Source organism: Filicampus tigris, chromosome 5 (genome assembly GCF_054856515.1).
Source record: "Filicampus tigris isolate MCC_2025a chromosome 5, RoL_Ftig_1.0, whole genome shotgun sequence".
NCBI classification, from domain to species: Eukaryota; Metazoa; Chordata; class Actinopteri; order Syngnathiformes; family Syngnathidae; genus Filicampus; species Filicampus tigris.
Genome location: NC_141221.1, coordinates 9,580,001 through 9,599,047, shown reverse-complemented (window position 1 = coordinate 9,599,047; position 19,047 = coordinate 9,580,001). Strand labels below are relative to the sequence as shown.

Sequence of the window (19,047 nt, the reverse complement as noted above, 5' to 3'; positions counted from 1 at the left end):
TGTGTTGGTAGACAGACAAGCTTCGGATGTGTAACGGGTCCAGTGAAGTTACAAATACGTTCACGTAAAATGTTCAATACACACAAAGGCTAGACCTCACCGGTTGCACATGTGCATGAGGGATTGAGTAAAAAAAAAAAAAAAAGCCTCACCACCCCAATCTCATTTTATCTTCTGCGGCTTTATTTTGGCAAACTGCAGCGGCCGTGTGGTATGATTCATCCCCATTTCTCCTTGTGTAAATGACAAGAATAGCCCATACCAAAAAAGGCAGAATTACAAACTTTTTATATTAAAACACTAGGCTTTCCATTATATTACCCCGATGATGCGTTCATCTACGGTAGCCGACAAGTGCAAATTAGCTACAAACAGGAATTCTGCAAACCAAAAGAATTAGTTAAAAAAAAGTACAAATACACCTTTGCAAACTAAAAAAAAACCACACAAAACTGCGAAACAAAACCGTTGCAAGTAAGAAATGCTGCAAAACGGCCAAACCCTGCAAAAAAACAAACGCAAGAAAAAAATGCTGCAATCACAGTGGAAGTGGAATCAGAAAATACAAACCACTGAAAAATACATAAATCTAAAACACTAACTCAAACACGACGGTAAGAAAAACAATGAAAGTTCACGCCACTAAACATGTTTTCCGGGCCACAAGGGGGCGACGCAGGACCAGTCCAGTGAGACCAGAGCCTACGTTTTTCTTCGTCTTTTTCAACACATGGAATACATTATCTTTATAATCTTTACAATATTATGTATTATGTGTAAAATATTATAATAGATCAGCATTGTTGACTTTAACCGTATTTGTATAAAAAAAGCTTGTACGATATCTGATTAACGCAAGATATACAATAAGTAAAATTACACGATAGACAAAGGACGGTGGTGAACAGAGGACCTACTGCGCTGCCCCCTCGTGTCCCGGCAAACTTCCGTTTAAGTGGCGTGAACTTGCATCATTTTTTTTTCTGCCGTCGTCTTGAGTTATGTGGTTTTGATGTTGTTGTAATTCACAGGTCCTGTAATCTCCACAACGAAAGCAAAGCAGGCATTCTGAATTACTAAAGTGATGAAAAATATTTAGTAGTATCTAAAAGCTCTAAAAATGTTTTTGTGAGTAGAACAATAAAGAAGCTCAGTCCAAGAGGGTGTCTGAGTAAAGCTGGTGCTCCTCCACACTGACAGGAACCAGATGAAGGGCCTAACCAAAACTATACGGGAAATATTTCCCATCCTTTTTCAATGCCACAAGGGAACTACTTGCAGATGAGAGTGGAGTAGAGCACATGTGCCACGCCTGTGATGAGGTTGTGGTTGGCAAACTCCAAGATGAGGAGCAGGATGGGGTACTCGCTTCGCCTCTTGGCCCAGTCCTCCTCCCGGCTCAGCCCCATCCAGTTCAGCAGCATCTTCCTCATGGCGTCCGGGAACAGCTGCACGGCCAGCTCCTCGGCCGGCGGCAGCTCCCCGATCCTCTGGATGTGGCTCTCCTTGAAGGCCTCCACCCGCCGGCTGATGTCAGCATGGGCCGCGGCGAACCGGCCGCCCAGCCAGCTGGCCAGCGCCGTCTCCGCCGCATCCTGCTCCTCCGCCGTCCCGTCCAGGCAGAGCTCTGCGTGCTCCAGGAGGAGCAGGGCCGACTCCAGGTGTTGCTCCGTGAGGTTTTTGGCCGCCAGTTTGTCATTTAGGCTCTGGATCTTATTCCCAAGTTGGGATAAGCGTTGAGAGCTCTGCTGTGTGGAGTATGAGTGATCTGATGACATGCCTCTTGTGTTTTCTGACTGCTCGGGTGATTGTTCATCGGGCATTCCACTCTCGGCGTCTGATCGGTGCAGCTGCACGCACAGGCTGTAACTGGTCTTCAGTGGGCTGTCGCTCATCTGAGATTTCCACAAATCCTGCAACAGGGGGCACATTAGGTCACAGTCCTAATTTTTGTCATTTTGTGGAACAATATTCTCATGCCTGTTCAATAAAGACTTTTTTTTTTTTTTTTTTTTAGACCAATGCAAATCCCAATATTTGGCAGAATTAAATTGCAATAACCTACTAATCAGCCGATTAATTAAAAAAAATATATATATATATAATATTAAATACTATCTTATTTTTTGGTCCCTGAACACATTTGACTGTTTTAGATGTATTTGTTTAGCATTAAAACAGCATTACAGTTAACCTCGGTATCCACCCATAAAGTCGATATGAAAAGTGTTTTTGTAAAAAATACCCCCAAAAAATTAAATTTTCAAAAATGTTCCAGCATTATTGTGACCTTTAACCTGTGCCGTGAAATCTGTTTGAGAGGAAATAAAACAAAAATAAACCGAGATAATGTGGTTGCACAATAACAGGATGTGGCTGTTTTCAGAATCAACCAATCACGTTCAAGCTTGTGTTAAATGGTTATTAGCACACACTTGCAACAAATTAATGTCCTTCTGATTAACCCCAAATTAGGGGTGGGCGAGCTGGCAAAAATATCATATCATGATTTTTTTTAAAATAAAATCTCGATCACAATTTTATCATGATTCTTTTTTTTACATCGTTTTTTTTAAGACTAATTTGCACATTTCTGACCATTTTCCTCATGTTAAACATATAAAACATTTAAAATGTGTATAAAACTCTAAAAGAAAAAAAATGACATTTTAAGTCAGCTAAGCTGTCTGAACAGGTTTTTATTTGAATAGTGACATTTTTTATCAAAATGTGCAATGAATGTAAACATAAAAGGTAACATAACGTAAACATAAAAACACAGCTCGTAACGCGGGTTTAGTATTTTGAAGAGTCTTTTTAACCCCTCGTTTTCCACTGTTTTAATGGGAATCGTGTCTTCAGCAAGGTAATAAGTCACTGCCTTAGTTACTTCTTTACGCTGCTTGCTTGTTTTTTCATATGGAGTGCCCTTGCTAAATGACTGCGTTACCGTGGGTTGCGTTAGCTTGGAGCTAGCGGCTGCCTCTATCTGATCTCCGTTTGCTTTGGCTGTCGGCACTGACGTCCGAACCGAGTCTCTGCAAACTTTGCAAATAACTGGTTTGCGCTTTCTCCTCCAAGGAAAAGCCAAACCAAATCAACACTGTGGATGTGGAGTTTCTTTTCGGGACCAACTCTGCTTTGTGGTGACTTTCCGCTATAGCTCCCCGCTACTTTAAAACTCCCAAATGCATGTGGGAAGATGTGTTATGCTGTCATTAACATTTTTCAACTAATTAATTGCAAAATGTTTCATAACTGATCACAAATAAACATATTTTTCCACACATATCTATCTATCTATCTATCTATATATATATAAAAACAACACCAAGCATTTGAGCAGGGGAGTGCCTATTTTGTTAAAACAATCGTCTTGATCAGGTGATCCAATCCTACCTGGAAGTTGTCCATTACCGCCAGCTGCTCCTGCTTGGCATACATCTCAAAGGCGATGCGGAAGAGCCCGTGAATGGTGTAGAACCACACGCCGTTGTTGGACGCTGACACCTTCAACCCGCGGAACCTGAAGGCTGACAAAACAAAAGCCGCACAAGGTGCCTGATGTCACCAAATTTCAACGAAAACAAAACAGAAGTAATGGTGTTCTGTCCCAGTGGCCCTTTCTACGTTCCACCTTGTTGACCTGAGGCCCCCTGGCGTCTTATCGAAAGCCAACAGTCTCAAGCTTGACTTTTAAATTGGACAGTGATTTTAAATTGCACTTTACTTTGCAGTCTGCCAGTCCTCCCTCAAGCATTTCCAGTTGGTCCAAAACGCTACTGCTCGCCTCTTAACTGGAGCTCGGAAGAGGGAGCACATAACCCCAATTCGGGCCTCCCTTCACTGGCTCCCAGTGCATTTTAGAGTTCATTTATAGATATTTGTCTTCAAAGCTTTAAATGGCCTCGCCCCAACGTACCTCTCTGAGCTCCTCCAACCCTACGCACGTGCCCGCTGCCTCAGGTCTGCGGACCAGAGGCTACTGGAGGTGCAGAGAACTACGCGGAGCCTCAGAGGGGATTGAGCCTTTTCTGTTGCCAGTTCTTCCATGTGGAATGACCTTCCATTAAATGTTAGGCAAGCCCCCTCTCTGTCCTCTTTTGAAACTTTTTTTCAGAGACAAACAAGCATTCACAATCACAATCACAATCACACCCAGGGACAATTTAGAGCGTTCAATTAACCTAACATGCATGTTTTTGCAATGTGGGAGGAAACTGGGAGTACCCGGAGAATATGCCACACGGGAAGGCCGGGGTAGGATTCAAACAAGACCTCTGCACTGTGAGGCGGAGGTCCTATCCCGCTGTTGTGAAATGCGCAAAACAAATATATCTGTATTGTATTGTATTGCATTGCATTGCATTATTGAGTTTACCTGAAGATAAGTGGATTTTGGTGGCGAGGCCTTTCCTGGCAAACTTGGCGTGATGCCTGGGATGGTTCTCGGCTCGGACATATGTGTTGGCCAAGAGGTCGGCACCGAGAAAGAGAGGAACCGACTCCTGAAACAAAAACAATTTTCAACACTTTTTATAGTTTGAAACAAAATCTGTAAAAAAATGTAAAATAAAAAAATTATAGAATGCTAAAAAAAATTGAGCATAAAAGGTTTTCTGGCTTTACAATTGTTATTTTCTTTGAATATATATGTATGTTGTCTACAAAAGATTATGGCTATAGCTGCTCCACGTACCTTTTGGTGACAGTCTGGGACTGTGAGTGTGAAAGACGACTCCTTTACCAAGTATATGTAACGAATTTTCCTCAAGCCTCCGTCCCAATGTGGCAATGATACATAGCTAAGGTTCGACATTGCCTCCGTACAATACTAGCGGATCTGTTAAACAAAAATAAGGAGAAAATTGAGCTCGATCGCTCACGAAAGAAACGAATCTCATTAGCTAGCATCACGAAAGTACGGTGGCCGAATATGGTAAAAAAAAGGTACTGCCTAAATATTGTGACAAGAAATTGTATCCCTAGTGTAGTCTTGAAGGTTTATCAAGACGGACAGAATACAGTACTAATGAAGCTATTGGTATTGGTATTGGTATATAACAATATAACAATAAGATGACACATTTTCCCATAATTGTCAAAACAAAGAACGTGAGGGTGACGTAACTCGTGATAACGTTACATTTATTTTAGTTCGCAGGCTTTTAACCACAGATTCGATTTGGTAGGACGGACACACCTCTTTGAAGTGACTACGGCGTGCTAAGCTAGTGGGGGCAAAGTGCACGCGGATTCCATGCTTGTGGACTGTACAAAATGAAAGTAAGCCATACAATCGTGACAAGAAAACTAGGAATAGCATTTCCTAGGTAAGAATCTTTTTCTGCCCATTTTCATTAAATCTTGTTGAGAGCCAAATAGCAGATGATTAACAGTAGCTGTTTTCATAGTTGTACAAGCAGTAGAAGTAGCATTAAAAGTACAAGCAACAGTATAAAAATCCACTTGAGTCATAAAAGTAGCATCAGCATTTAAGTGAAGTGAAGCATTAATACGACTATTTTATTCCTTTTTTTAAGGTACATGTGCAACAGACAAATATACATAAATGCTTTGATTTCTTCACTATTAAATCATAATTCTAAAATACAAATTTGTATGATAATTTTATATATATATATATATATATATATATATATATATATATATATATATATATATATATATATATATATATAGTTTTTGTTGATTATGGCGGTGCCATGTGGACAAAAGCGGTAGTGTTTTCACAAAAATCAGCCACATTTATTTCCCATGCGTGCCAGCGCGTAGTGTGGTGAAATCCTGAGCAATCCTGAGCCGTCCTTATAGCGAAAGGAGGAAGTGAGTATTCAGGACATTTGTATTTTTTTGTGTGCCAGGGTTGATCCCATCCTCCTCAAAGTTGCTTTGTGCCAGTAAAAACAACAGACCCCCCTCTGGGCATGAAGTACCATTCAACTACTGTACTTATAAGTCAATGTTTCATCAAAACAGTTGTTAAAAAATGTTATCAAGATTGATTTCTTGCCCAGTGCTGCTTTAAAGTGTAAAACAACTAAAATTCCAGGCTACATTGGTATAAAGTGTTTTTCCATTTATTGTTTTTTTTTATCAAATGTTTTGTATCAACAGCACATGTTTTGACATATACATTAACATAAACCTCGTGAAAACTTGTTGAGAAAGGAGCTCATTCTAATGTACTTTTTATGTACATGCATTATCTTAGATAGGAACGTTATCACTTCTAAGGTGGCCGCTGCGTACGCATACGCACGTCGCAGGCGAAGGATAGTCGCTCTACCACGCTTGGGTAAGCCAATCAGTGTTGTCGTCTGAATCACGTGGAGAGAACGTTGTAACAAAACAGACTAATCAACGTGAAAGTGTTTTTTTTCCACCGTACAAATTATTTAAAGAGTAGCTCAAGGATATCCCTGTTTCGAAAGGTGGATTATTTTTTTTATTGTATTGCAATTTTGGGGGGGAGATTTGTTTGTTTTTTAACAAAATGTATTTTAATATATGTATGTAAAAGATGTTAATTGGATTGCCTGATTATTAAATATATTTTGTCAATTAAAAAAAAAGTAAACCAATATAATCGTTTGTTTGTAAAAGGCCATGTGAAATACCCGACCAATCAATGCGAGGTATTTTTGCCAACGCTCTTCCTCTCATTCACAAGGGGTAAAATGGCTGAAGTCGATTTTGGAGACGCGGAGCTTTTTGAGCAGCTAGATGACTTTGCCCCGGCCCCCACACATATTCGCTTTCCAGACGGGGACGACGCCGACCCGTTGGAGAACGATGAAGAGACACGCAGGCTCCAGAGCCGCCTGGACGAGTGCGACGACTGCATTGAGAAGCTAACGGAGGAGAATATCCTTGTGGTGCTCGCGCGCTTAGCATTACCAAATGCTAACTGTAGCTAGCCAGCTATAGACAATTGTAATCCTTAACTTGTACGCCACATAAAGCTTTGAGGAGAAAGTTGACGATCCTGACGCGGCCCAGGTGACAAGATGACACAGTGGCGGTGGGGGTTTCATTTCAAAGTGTTGTGGCTAATGTTGTGTTTTGCTTTTAGCGGAATCACGATAGAAGATGTCAACGTCGACGGCCCAATCGCGCAAATTATTTATTCCAACAATGCCATAACAAAGTAAGTTTCAAAGTTGGGTGTCAAGCCTTTGTTAAGGTGTCAAAGTAGGGTTTCAAGATAGGGTCAAGTTTCTATAGAAGGGTTTAAGATGTAAATATAGGATTAAGGCTACACACTATGGTTTCAGGATTTAAAGTTGCGTTTTAAATCAGGGTTAGGGTTGCAAAGTAAGGTTTCTTGACAGGACTAAAGGTTAAAAGTAGGCTTCCAAGACTGGGTCAGTGGATCAAACCTAGGCCTTGGTTCGGGTTTTTTGATGGGATTATGGTTTGAATTTTGGGTTTCAAGCCAGTGTAAGCATTTCTTATAAGGGTTTCAAGATAGGTTTGGATTCCATACTAGGGTTAGGATTTGACAGGGGTGTTTCAAAAATCAGCAGATCCAAAGCCACGCTCTTTAGTTCCTGAAATCCTGTCCCTGAATGAGACTTTCCTTCCTAGGCAGTGTCGTCAAGAAATTGAGGATTGTGTCTGTGGCGTCATACTGAGCCACCAAAAAAGTGCAAATCGCAGTAGACACTCTGAGTCATCACACCTGAAGCCTCAGGTGTGTCTGTGTGTTTTATTACATTTTTTTATTTACCTACATGTGTATCTATGTGTGCGTGACGTGCGTAGATGTATGTGTGTGTTTGTGTAAATGCTTTGTGTGCGCGTGTGGATGCTGCATGTGTGCGTGCGTCCATGTGTACGAATGCGATGTGTGTGTCTCTAGATGTTCCACCATAAATGTATGTAAGTTTTAGTCTGAGTAAAAACTTTTTTGTGTGCCATGTGAAGCCATCTTCATTTTCCATGGACGAAGACCCGCAAAAATTGGCCTCTACTAGCGTGAGAACAACCACCGAAGCCTTTAAGGTGAGTACACTCACCAACTTGGCTTTTACGGGTTAATAAGCGACCGTGTGGAAAGCGAACTTGCAACACCACCACTCACCTCTCCCTGCAACTAATAGTCACCATCTGACAAGCTTTTGATGGGGCACACCAGATGGAATTAAATTTTTTTTGTGGCACATCGGGTTTGGGAGATAATTTCGTTTTTTGTTTTCAAGTTTGACCTATAAACAATTGCGCAACATGGATTTTACCATTCGTTGTAAAATATTTTCTATGATGTTACAGGAAAAAAAAAATCTATTGTTCTGCTGATTATTATTATTATGAGAACCTCATGTGCAAAAGACAAAATGAGGACAGATTCTGAATCTGCACAAAAAATCATTGAAAACTTGCATCTCTGATTAAAATGTGTGTGAGACAGGTGGTGGGCAGCGTGTTGTACTTCAGCAGCTTCAGCATGGACAAACTGGGACAGCCGCTGTTCAACGACAACCCTCAGCACACCGACGGATGGGAAGTGCCAACGTATCTTAAAAGACACCTTAGAACGCTCATTCTGTTGTTGCTTGTGTATTCTTTATGAATTGTCATTTCCTTAAGTAGCGCAAAGCTACCAGCAGGTCTTCAACCTGGTTATTGGTGCGGATGGACAAGAAATAGAAGGGAAGGACAAGAGGTGTGCTGGAAAACCCTATTAAGGATCACTTAAATATCTATCTCACTTGTTCACTTTACTTCACTTGATTTATAATTGACAATTTCTGTCCGTTGCAGGCCCAAATCAATGTGTTTTAATTGCGGTTCAAGTGCTCATCAAATGAGAGACTGCCCCAAGGTAAGTCAACACATGCCACAATATAAGGAACTCTTAGTGACACAGTATTAGGAAAACTTAATTCCTTTGTGAAAGTTTATGGAGGTCAGACAGTACTGTGGTTCTATCAGATACGAGTAACTCAGCAGTGCCCGACTGATGTAAATTGGTAGATTTGGCAGAATTAAACACTGATAAACGATTGTGTGGTTAATTTGAAAAAAAAGGGATAAAATGGGTTTTTTTTGTTTGTTTGTTTGTTTTTTTGGTCTCTTAAATAGGTAGTGACCTCAAAAATATTTTCTTCAAAAATATGTTCTATGTAAGCCCACTGGTTTAACAAGGCATTTTGATAGATATTGCGCTTGTGTAATAAGAGTTAATCCATCCGGTTTAGCCATCTCTGGGGGCGGCCATTTTGTCACTTCTGTCGACTGAAAATGACATCACAGCTGCTCAGGGGTCAGGTAACGACCAATCACGGCTGACCTGTTTTCTGATGTAGAGCCATATCTTGAAGAAATGAATGGAATTTCTGATTTTTGCTGATTGTAAAAGCTATTATCGGCCGATTAAATCGTTTAAAGACATGTGTAGTTTCAAGCCTGGTCTGGATTTTAAAGTTAGGGTTTCAAGCCAGGGTTAGGCTTTTAAAGTAACATTTTCTTGGTGTTAAATGAGAATTTCAAGTCAGGGTGAGCTCTTCAAAAATGGGTTAGGGTTTCAACTAAGGGTTAGGGTTGCAAAGTAGGTGTCACGCCTAGTTTATGGATTGGAATTGTGGTTCTAAACAAGCGTTAGAATTTAAAACGAGTGTCTCATACATATTGCTGAATGAACATGTACAGTAGTTTTCGTGACACACGAGCTTGCTCATGTGTTGTCAGCCTAAAGACATGGCGGCCATCAACGAGAGAAGAAAGGAGTTCAATCAAGCCGGGCTCGGGAACCAGCGCTACCACGCAGATGTGGAGGAGCGCTTCTCCAAATACAAGCCGGGAGTCTTTAGGCACGAACTGCTTTCCACACACGCTTCCCGTTTGAGTGAAGCTCCATTTGTAAAGTGGCATGTGCGGCTTTGTGTGCAGCGAGGAGCTTTTGTCTGCGCTGGGACTGGACGCCAACACCCTGCCGCCTCTCATCTATCGCATGAGGCAGCTGGGATACCCGCCAGGTTGGCTCAAGGAAGCCGAAATGGAGAACTCGGGTTTAACACTCTACGACGGAAATGGTAGGACTGCTTAGCTGTCTGGTCTTTTTTTTTTTTTTTTTTTTTTTTTTTCTCGACTTAAGCAGCGATTTATCCACAAAACCTTTGACCCACGTTATATGCTTCCAAGCTGTAAACTCACATTCAAAGGAAATTCTCCAATGAACGAACATACCTTGAACAAAAGGATGAATAGATATGATAAAATACTAATTTATTTTGAATTTATAGAACACCTTTTTTTTTTTTTTTTTTTTTTAAGGAAAATGCAACATCAAGAATTTGTCTTTTTAGGCAACCAGTAATGTCGTTTCAAACAGAGCTGAGGGTCGACCCTCCGTCCCAGAGTTTCCATTCTGCATATCTAAAGGACCACGTGCTCCCAGTCGGTCAGATTGAGCCAACCGGTGTCGAGAACGCACTAAACCGATACCACGTCACACGCAGGTGCCGCACTCCTGACACGCGGTCAAGTAAGGAAAAAATAGTGTTGTGTACCTTGCGATCCCACGGACGTAATATGTGCCCCATATTCTTTTTATTTCACCGCGTGCATGTCAGATATTTTTCTGTCTTCGTTTGGTGGCGTGCCTGCTCGTGCGGCGCCTGCTTGTGATGTGAAAATGACATTCTCGACGCTGATTGGCTGTCGCCGACGAGGGACAAGCTGGGACCACGTGGGTCGATTAAATATGCAGGACAGAAACTCGGGGGACGGAGAGACAAAGCCCAGCTCCGGTTTCAAAATAAGAGTTAACGTAATGTAGGGCTGTGCCATTAATTGATGTGAATTAATTTGCATTTACTTGTAATTGTTTTTTTTTGTTTTTTTGTTTGTTTTTGTATGTTGCAAACGCGGGCATATATATTCACTTGTGGGAAAACTTGACCCAAGGTTTGCCCATCAAGGTTGCAAACGCTTTGTCGAGGTCACCTTGCTAAATGTTTATCATGTTTATGTCTTTTGATGAAAGGGACTTTTTCCCCCCCCCCAAAATGCAAAAAAAAATTCCCACTAAATTTGCATAGAAATTACTTCTTTTTTTTTCTGTGGAAGTTGTTGCAAGTTAATGCTGGTGGTTAAACAGTTTCAAAGCTTTGGTATCAAACGTATAACAAGTTTTCGATAATGGAGTTGACGTTTGCTTTTTATATAAGAGAAGTGGAAAAAAATCGATTCCAATTTTTGTGACAGACAATTTCACACTGTGTTGTTTTACTTGTTGTCTAGGGTCAAATGACAGCAGTATGACCAGCACACAAAACATCTCTTACGATGTTTCCAAACTGGTGGATTTCCCAGGATTCAATGTGCCCACACCACACAGAGTCAAAGACGTAAGTTAACACCACTGTTACCTACGTTTGAACTCAAATTCCTTCAGAATTTGGGTGTAAACATTCCTATTTAGGAAATACCGTGAATTACTGTTTAACTCAAGGCTTTATTGCGTCATTTTGAGTACAGTATAAAGATATGACATGTCATTGCCATTTTTGTATTTAATTGAAACTACCTAAACATCACAATTTTGTTGGTAATTAAATTTATTTTGTCATTATTAAACTCAATTTGTGCAAATACCCTCAACAGTTGCCTTTTGAGAAGCACATTTACGATTTTTAAAAATGCAAAATCTAATTTTACCCTGAAACTTCAATTATATTTCCCATATAATAAATTAGCAACATGCTGCATGATGTAATTGTGACATTTTGTTTTATTCAAGTGAAGGTAGGGTGTGGTAAACAAACTCAAGGTTTTGTCTTTTTTGCTTCTTTGCAGGAATTCATGCGCTACAGTTCAGTTCCCATGCAAAGCAACCACTTGAAGTGCAACTACGCCGCTTACCTGTCCCACCACTTTGCCTTGGTAACCCGAACACTACTAATAATACCAACACAAACTAATGGGTCAGAGTGTGGCCTGTCCAAAAATGCATCTCACCCCTTCATATTTGGTGTTCCATCATATTATGAACCTGTAAGCATTTATGCAAAAGTAGGTACAGTGGCGTCTTGAGATATAAAGGAAGGAAGGAGGGATGGAAGGAAACTACTGGTAAGCAAGGAGGGGGATGATGGAAGGGAAAATTTGTATAAAATGAAAGATGGAGATAAAGGAGAGGAATGAAGGGAGGGACTGAAAGGAAAGAAAGGGCTGAATGCCATTTTTAGGGTCTCCATCACACAAACCCATACCTGGACTTGAAATCTTAACTCTCGTATTGGTGCCTTGTGATATGAGTGACAATAAAAACAAGTTGTTGATCGCCACTACCAGTTGAAGTTTACTGTCAAACGAAATGTATAACAAAGAGAATTGAATGTTTTATTTTTAAATCAAACCTCTAAGCTTAGCCTATCTTATTACTAATTCTAACACATAATGGGAAACACCATAGACAGGCTAATAGCATCTATCTGGTGGCGTGATAGACTGCTTTAAGACAAGGATCCCCAACGACCGGTCTGGCATTTGGTACCAAGCTGCATAGAGAGACAAGGAGAAAAAAAAACATGTACTTTATATATTTGTATGTATGTGAGGTTTTTTTTTAAAAAAAATTTATTTATTTATTTTCTCTTGTGTAAATGACTTTTGTCAACAGCCAGACGGCACGAGCAGCAAGAGGCCCCACGAGTCGGACTCGTCCCAACAACTTAGGAAGAGGCCAAGGTCCAGCCATGATAGCAACTCCGACATGGATCTCGATTCAGGTAAACTAAAATCACCCGGGCGATTTATCTGTCAGGCCGATTACCTGACCAACAGCAATATTTCTTGACCCTGCTGTTCACTATTAAATCGGTGGCCAATATTGCTATTATATAGTACAAAAATACGCGGCTAGGTGTAATTTGGTGCTTTTGAAAAAAATTTTAATGTAAAATTTGTGATAGTTCCAAGGCACTAGCAATAGACAGACCTTTGGCCTGTCTTAAAGGATCGACTCCCCTCACTTCAACATAGTTCCTTGGCACCAAGTTGCCACAAGATGGTGCCAAAGTGTCACTTTTATTTTAGACAGGGTTTTGGCCGCAAAACAAATCAGCTAATAGATTTTCAGCATGTTGGGAATATGGGAGCACTGTATTAATTTTGAAAACTAATTTACATCATTTATAATTTACATCCTTTTATTGATAATAAATATGAAGACTAATCAATTCCAAATATATTTTTAAACAGTTGTTTCAATAACTTATTAATTATGAAACAAATGAGCTGGAATGATTATATTAAAATAACACAAACACTGCACCTCTGCATATTTGTAATTCTAATTCTATTCTATTGATGGATTTTTTGGGGGGGAGAATCTATCATGGTTTTTTTTGCGAAACTTCATTTTTACATTAAATAATTTTATTGACTTATTTTACCCGATCTTTTGCTCGCTAATATTTTTCACCGAATTTTAATATTTTCTCCATGGAAGTTTTGAGTGTCTATTTTTCACTATTCGCGGTCCGGCCTCACTTATTTTCCCCCTGTAAATGGTGTGGCTCCACTGTAATAAGTTTTGATATTCCTGCTTGCTAGATCCTGGGACCCCTTACCACACGCCCCGCTATGGTGACTTCCACTTCGAACCTCCACTGGCACTGGGTTCGCCGCCGCCTCTACCGCACGGCACACCGCCCAACACCCCTACACCGCCGCCTCCGCCCAAAAGCACTCCGCCCCCTACGCCAACCAATGGCTCCCCTGCGACGCGGGGGCCCCACTGGGTGGTGGTGGATATGGCCACGGAAGGGAGGGAGGACGAGCTCACCCTAGAGGAGCTGGAGGAGCAGCAGAGATTAATCCAGGCGGCTCTCCAGAACGCAGACACCGCCACCAGTAGCGACCCTGAGACGTCGGCGGCCGGGACCCCTGTGGTGGGTTCGCCCAGCAAGTCCACGCCTGCGCGAGGCGACTCAGAGATGGAAAGGCTCGAAGAAGAGGGTGGTTGTCAGGATGAAACTGAAATGTTGCCTTCAGAAGTTTGTCCTCAGAATGGTGGCACCCCAAGTCCCGCTGTGAATAAATTCCCAAAAGATAATGTCCCTCCAGCCAAATCTAAAGACGACAGCCCCCAATGTCCTCCTGCATGTGAATCCCAAATGGACCATCCCCAAAAATCCCAGGATGAAAGTCCTGAAAGTCCTTCTCCACTTCATTTACAGGAGGACAGCCCCCAAAGTCCTGGTCCAAGCAAACCCATAGAAGACAGTCCCCAGAGCCCCAATCCAGATTCCAAGGATGTAAACGCGGCCTCCCCCAAGACCATGTCGGCCGTTCCCCACCGGAGCCGATTCGCCGAGGGCATTGTGCCTTTTGAGGACACGCCCGAGTACACAGAGGTGGCCGAAGCAACGGGGACGTACCTCCGCATCAGAGACTTGCTCAAGAGTTCGCCTCGTAATTTGGCCAATGGGAAAAAAAAAAATTCTTAGCTTATATTTTTAGTCATGATTTGTATGTACAGCATTTACAAGGCACAAAGGCACATCATTTTTTATTATTATTTTATCATTAGTTGTATTTGTAAAAATGTTAATTTGCGACATGAAACTGATTTTGTCTTTTTTGGGGGGGGTTGGGGCTACACAACAGTCTTACAGTAAACTGGTTTGCCTCACTGGTCTGATGAAGTCAGTACTTGACTTATTTACAGTTATGTATTTATATTTCCAAATGTTCAGCCAGATGACAATTCACATCAGGAGTGGATATTAAGTCTACACACCCCAGTTCAAATGCCTCGTCTTTGTGGTATAAAAAAGAGACCAAGATAAATAAAACTTAACTCAACTGAAAAAATCTTTTGAAAAATGAAAGTTTAGTCGGACTCAACGACAGACGGCTGTTTAAAATTCGAGGCGGACCGACCTATAGACCGGCACTATTTTTTTTCCCCCTGGGGAAAAAAAGGCGGATGACGGAAGGGGTACCCACCCTGCAGATGGATTACGAATAACGGACGCTCAATTTTTAGTAAAATCCCCAGTTAATATGTGTGAGTGTGTGTATATAAGGATAAGCGGTATGGATAATGGATGGTTATACCATATATATAGTGTGTGTGTTTCGGTGGGGGATTCGGACAAATTTGCTATCACTGCAGACCACTAGACCTCAACTCGAACCACGGTTATTTGGGGGTGACTGGACACTTTATTGATGGTGAGCGGAACTTCAACTCATTTTGCACCGATCGTCATCAAAACAGAAACCAGGGACTTGGCTGATGACTGCGAAAAACAGTTCCTCAAGGTGCACCACAAATGCACCATAAATACACACAGATACATGCATACAGACATTGGGGCGTTTGGGGCTTTTCTCAGCAATTTTTTGAGTGTGATTAAAAAAGATTAATTAGATCTATTAATTACAGATAATTTATCGCTCATTTTATAAATCTCTTGACAGTCCTAATATATAAATATATATATGTGCAGTGTGCGTCTGTCTGCCAAATCTTCGCACTCCTACGGCAATTCCACTTGGACAAACTCGCAAACCTCGCGCTTCCGCCGGTACTGTAATATGCTGCCTGAGTGAGAAGTCAAAGCAGCAGTAGCAGCAGCAGCATAAAAACTCTTCTCCTTCCACGGGAAGACGTGGGATCATTCCACGGCACTGGAAAACAGGTAAGTCTTCGTGCACTGTCAAATGATCTTTGTCGCCTTTTCAAGAAAAAAAAGGAAAAAAAACAACGCCCCTAAACGACTGGACGTTGGTTGAAGTTGTCTAGGTAAGTCGACGACTTTACTTGAGGCATCAGGTCGGCTAATGGCTAACGTAGCTCGGTATTCCACTACCGGCTGTCACTCGGGCCTCGCCCGTTGATTCTAGGGGCTAACTAACCGTGGTGTGTTGTTTAAAACGCTACGAGTCACACGGTGTTACCTGGGGAGGAGGTTATTATTTGGTACGGGGGGAAAGTTAGCTCTCCCACGGCCCCGGAGCTGCCACCCCGTGAGTGACATTGCAGACAGTTTTGTCCGCCTTCGAGTGACGCTTCCCCGGCGTTTTTCTTTCGATGCGGTGAGTGGGAAGGTGGTTGGAGTATTTGAAGGATTTTTATGATTTTTTATTTGGACTAACTTTAGCCGTTAGCTCGGCCAGATGTGCCACCTCAAAGACAGGCGGCGTCCGTTAGCTTCCCGATTCGTGGTGTCAACGTCATCCCACCACGTAACTTTCTCCATTTTTGCAAATTCCAAAAAACTGTTTCGATACTGCAACACTGATACCTGAAGGAAAAATGCTCCTGTTATGAACCCGCTGCACTGGCGCACTCCAAATAAGGAAAAGTTAGCTATGGCGTGTTCAAGTATTAATTCAGTTAACCTGTTACTGTTTTATATACAACTAGAGAGATTGTCAACAAGTGGTCTTGTATTTCTTATTAACTTTATTGAGGTAGCATGATATCCTACTTTTATATTCACCATACAGCGTTCTCCTTTGTGTCATCTACTGTATGTACTGTACTCCTTTTACATAATTGTGTTTGTAGTTGTTTTGAGACTCAACATGACTGAAATACTTTGTTTTCCAGGCTACATTTGCTTGAACTGTCTGGCAGGACTTTTCGGAAAAAAAAAAGTGCACTTTGACGTTAAGAAGTTGTTACTATAAAAGTTTTATTTTATTTGATTTTAAAGTCTTGAATTGTAATTTAGCCTCCATTCCTGCCACTGTAGGTTGATTTTTATGAAGCATCAGTCGAAAGGAAGGTGCTACGTGAGGTCAACAAATTGGTTGAGGCACCCAAACCTGGGTGTAATTTATATGTGCGCACGAATAGATGTTATGGCCCTGAAGCGTCAATTTCATGGTATATTGGTGCTCCATAGTTTAGCTTCCAAGCACCCGGCTGCTGCCCCCTCACCAGCATCGCTGCAGCTTAGCACGTGGCTAAAAGATTAACATGATTGCGGTGGGAAAGTCTCCAGACTAAGTGGATGATTTCACTTGAGTGGTGGCACATAATGCAACATGGCTTGTACGGGTCACGTCCAAGATTCTGAACGGCATTCACCAAGAAGTCGATGGGTTACTTGGTATAGATTGTGTGGTATTAAGTGGTGTGCGTTTTTGTTCTTCCCGGCGGTCCCATGACCTAAGGCTGTTCATCGCTAGGCGAAGCGGGTGGTAAACTGGAACGCTCCGGTTAAACTGGGTCGATGATGATGGCCGCCTTTCATTCCTCTGACTGACAAGTATCTTCAGGGAGAGAGAGAGACTGCGTGCATGTGTGTGTGTGTCTATGCGTGTAGGGTGTTTGTGCCTGTGTGAGGAAGTTGTGTGTCAGTGTGTGTGTGGTGGGGGGGTGTGGGTGTGTTCGCATGTGTGTGAGTGAAGGAGTTGTGAGTGTGTCAGAATGTGTATTATTTTGTGTGTATTTGGGTGGGGGTGTGTGCATGTAGGAGTTTTGTCTTTGTGCATGTGTGGGAGGTGTGACGCGGGGAAAAAATAATTTGAAAAATTGGAAACAAAAAAAATCAACAAGTATATGAATCTGCGTGAAACTGCAAATATGTCGGTGTCCACTCGATTGAATAGGGAACAGAAAGGGTTTTACAAAGCTGTCACCTGGTCAGTTTTGTCCTTTGCTATTCTAGGTTATCTTCACGACGCACTGGTAGTAAAAGCATTACGTTGGTACCCGCCCACTTTCTTACTCGTGCCATCGAAGTGCTTATGTGGTATCACTGACCTTGTATCGCTGCCTGTGTGCAAGAGACCATGACCAGAGTGTGAATTTCAACACCTGACATCCACACGGCATTGTTGTAGTATACAGTTGCCGCTCTCCTGGATGCTGTTGCCCTGATGTCGCCACATTTTAGGGCAAAAAATGGCTTGGTAGCACCCCGTGCGATTATGTTTTTAATTGTCTTAAAACTTGTTTCTTTAAGCAGCATGTGATTTGGTATGCAAGTCTGTCATGAGTAAATATCCCAAAAAAGCTCAAAGCTTTTGTTTTGAAAAGATTATTTACTTTTTGTACAATTTGCTGTTCTCTAACAAGGAGCTAAATGACAAAATTCCCTGCAAAATTTTGAAACAATTAGTTCCAAGGACATCCACTTGTATGCCTTTCTGTGACCCTTCCAGTATGGAATTCCTGATGAGTCACAGAAAGGCATACAAGTGGGCGTCATTGAAAATTTTAGTCGAATCATGGACTGTTGTAGTTTTTGCTGTTCAGGTCCTTGTTAGAGAACAGCAAGTTGTGCAAATAGAACTGGAAAAAAAATTGTTTCATGACATTTGAGCATGTTGTCAATCTCAGTGGGGCAGATGAGCCAAAATGAGCCGTATAAAATCACACATTGCTCCAAAAGGCTTTCTGTTGGGCTGCTAATCTGACAAATAGGATTATCTAACCCTGCTGGTGGTAGTGGATCCCCCCCCCCCCCCCTCAGAATAGACCCCACCCCCACCTTGCGCCATTATCCAGTTTCCATCTTTCAGCCAGACATTCCCATTTTATTTGGCAGAACAAAAAGCGCGAATGGCCGCGCTTGCCACGCAATCAAGGTCACAGATGCCACCAGGAGAGCTTTGCAGAGGCATTAGCTGTGCTGGTGTATCGTCTGGCCTTTCGGCGGGTATTTTTAGGTGTATGACTTGGCTTCTGCTGTACTCACAGGAACAGAATGCCTCCCAAAACAAAATTGCTGCGAATGACTCAAGGACATGTTTACGCGAGTGCAAGGGCGTCCAAAAGTTCCATGCACGCATTGGCCCGGGCCAAAAATATCCTATTAATTATCAATTATATCAAATAATAAACTTTAGATCTTTTCAAAATGTAACAACCTTTCTGGCATTTTTTTTAATTGATAAGTAATCCTAAATCAATGTTTCAGAGAAAAGGGAAACTGTATATACACTAGATTCCCTCATGACTCTTCAAAGACCAATGAGCACTTTTTCTGCGGGAGCCTGTTTAAATGTGATGGAAACATTGACAGTTCGTGGCACTGTTTCATACTCCCACGT

At 41.7% G+C, this 19,047-nt stretch overlaps 3 protein-coding genes across 11 annotated transcripts in view; 2 read left to right on the top strand and 1 right to left on the bottom strand.

The window, feature by feature from the left end:
• Nucleotides 1–160: 160 nt before the first annotated feature.
• On the bottom strand, nt 161–5,115 carry LOC147147203 (uncharacterized). Its single transcript, XM_086030298.1, has 4 exons — nt 4,700–5,115; nt 4,382–4,508; nt 3,400–3,533; nt 161–1,913 (listed from the first exon to the last, which is right to left on the bottom strand). The coding sequence occupies exons 1-4, from the start codon at nt 4,817–4,819 to the stop codon at nt 1,272–1,274; spliced, it is 1,023 nt and encodes a 340-aa protein (XP_085886424.1). The 5' UTR covers nt 4,820–5,115; the 3' UTR covers nt 161–1,271.
• An 87-nt stretch (nt 5,116–5,202) lies between these two features.
• zcchc8 (zinc finger, CCHC domain containing 8) lies at nt 5,203–14,670 on the top strand. 3 transcript variants are annotated; one of them, XM_086030292.1, is made up of 16 exons: nt 5,291–5,333; nt 6,236–6,319; nt 6,695–6,891; nt 6,984–7,023; nt 7,097–7,171; nt 7,612–7,717; nt 7,951–8,028; nt 8,435–8,538; nt 8,624–8,689; nt 8,788–8,848; nt 9,715–9,836; nt 9,916–10,058; nt 11,269–11,375; nt 11,824–11,910; nt 12,650–12,758; nt 13,585–14,670. In XM_086030292.1, exons 3-16 carry the CDS (start codon nt 6,702–6,704, stop codon nt 14,478–14,480), a joined length of 2,184 nt encoding a protein of 727 aa, XP_085886418.1. In that variant the 5' UTR covers nt 5,291–5,333; nt 6,236–6,319; nt 6,695–6,701; the 3' UTR covers nt 14,481–14,670. The 3 variants fall into 3 exon arrangements, with proteins under 3 accessions (XP_085886417.1, XP_085886418.1, XP_085886419.1); XM_086030291.1 differs by lacking the exon at nt 6,236–6,319 and having other exon boundaries at nt 5,203–5,333; XM_086030293.1 differs by lacking the exons at nt 5,291–5,333; nt 6,236–6,319 and adding an exon at nt 6,361–6,455.
• An 864-nt stretch (nt 14,671–15,534) lies between these two features.
• clip1a (CAP-GLY domain containing linker protein 1a) overlaps nt 15,535–19,047 on the top strand; it is a 34,438-nt gene continuing 30,925 nt past the window's right edge. Inside the window, exon 1 of one of the 7 annotated variants that reach the window (XM_086029902.1) lies at nt 15,535–15,680. The gene's annotated coding sequence lies outside the window, so the exon portion shown is untranslated. Of the gene's footprint in view, nt 15,681–15,993; nt 16,078–19,047 lie in introns of those variants that run through there. The other 6 variants (XM_086029901.1, XM_086029905.1, XM_086029908.1 and 3 more) reach the window with 6 other exon arrangements.

Excerpts from the sequence above, each read along its gene's own strand:
- LOC147147203 (XM_086030298.1), bottom strand. The coding sequence starts at position 4,819 with ATGTCGAACCTTAGCTATGTATCATTGCCACATTGGGACGGAGGCTTG. Across the intron at positions 3,534-4,381 it reads CAAAATCCACTTATCTTCAG|CCTTCAGGTTCCGCGGGTTG; the intron begins GTAAACTCAATA and ends TTGTTTTGTCAG. Across the intron at positions 1,914-3,399 it reads CGGTAATGGACAACTTCCAG|GATTTGTGGAAATCTCAGAT; the intron begins GTAGGATTGGAT and ends CCCCTGTTGCAG.
- zcchc8 (XM_086030291.1), top strand. The coding sequence starts at position 5,281 with ATGAAAGTAAGCCATACAATCGTGACAAGAAAACTAGGAATAGCATTT. Across the intron at positions 6,892-6,983 it reads GAAGCTAACGGAGGAGAATA|AAGCTTTGAGGAGAAAGTTG; the intron begins TCCTTGTGGTGC and ends GTACGCCACATA. Across the intron at positions 9,837-9,915 it reads TACAAGCCGGGAGTCTTTAG|CGAGGAGCTTTTGTCTGCGC; the intron begins GCACGAACTGCT and ends CTTTGTGTGCAG.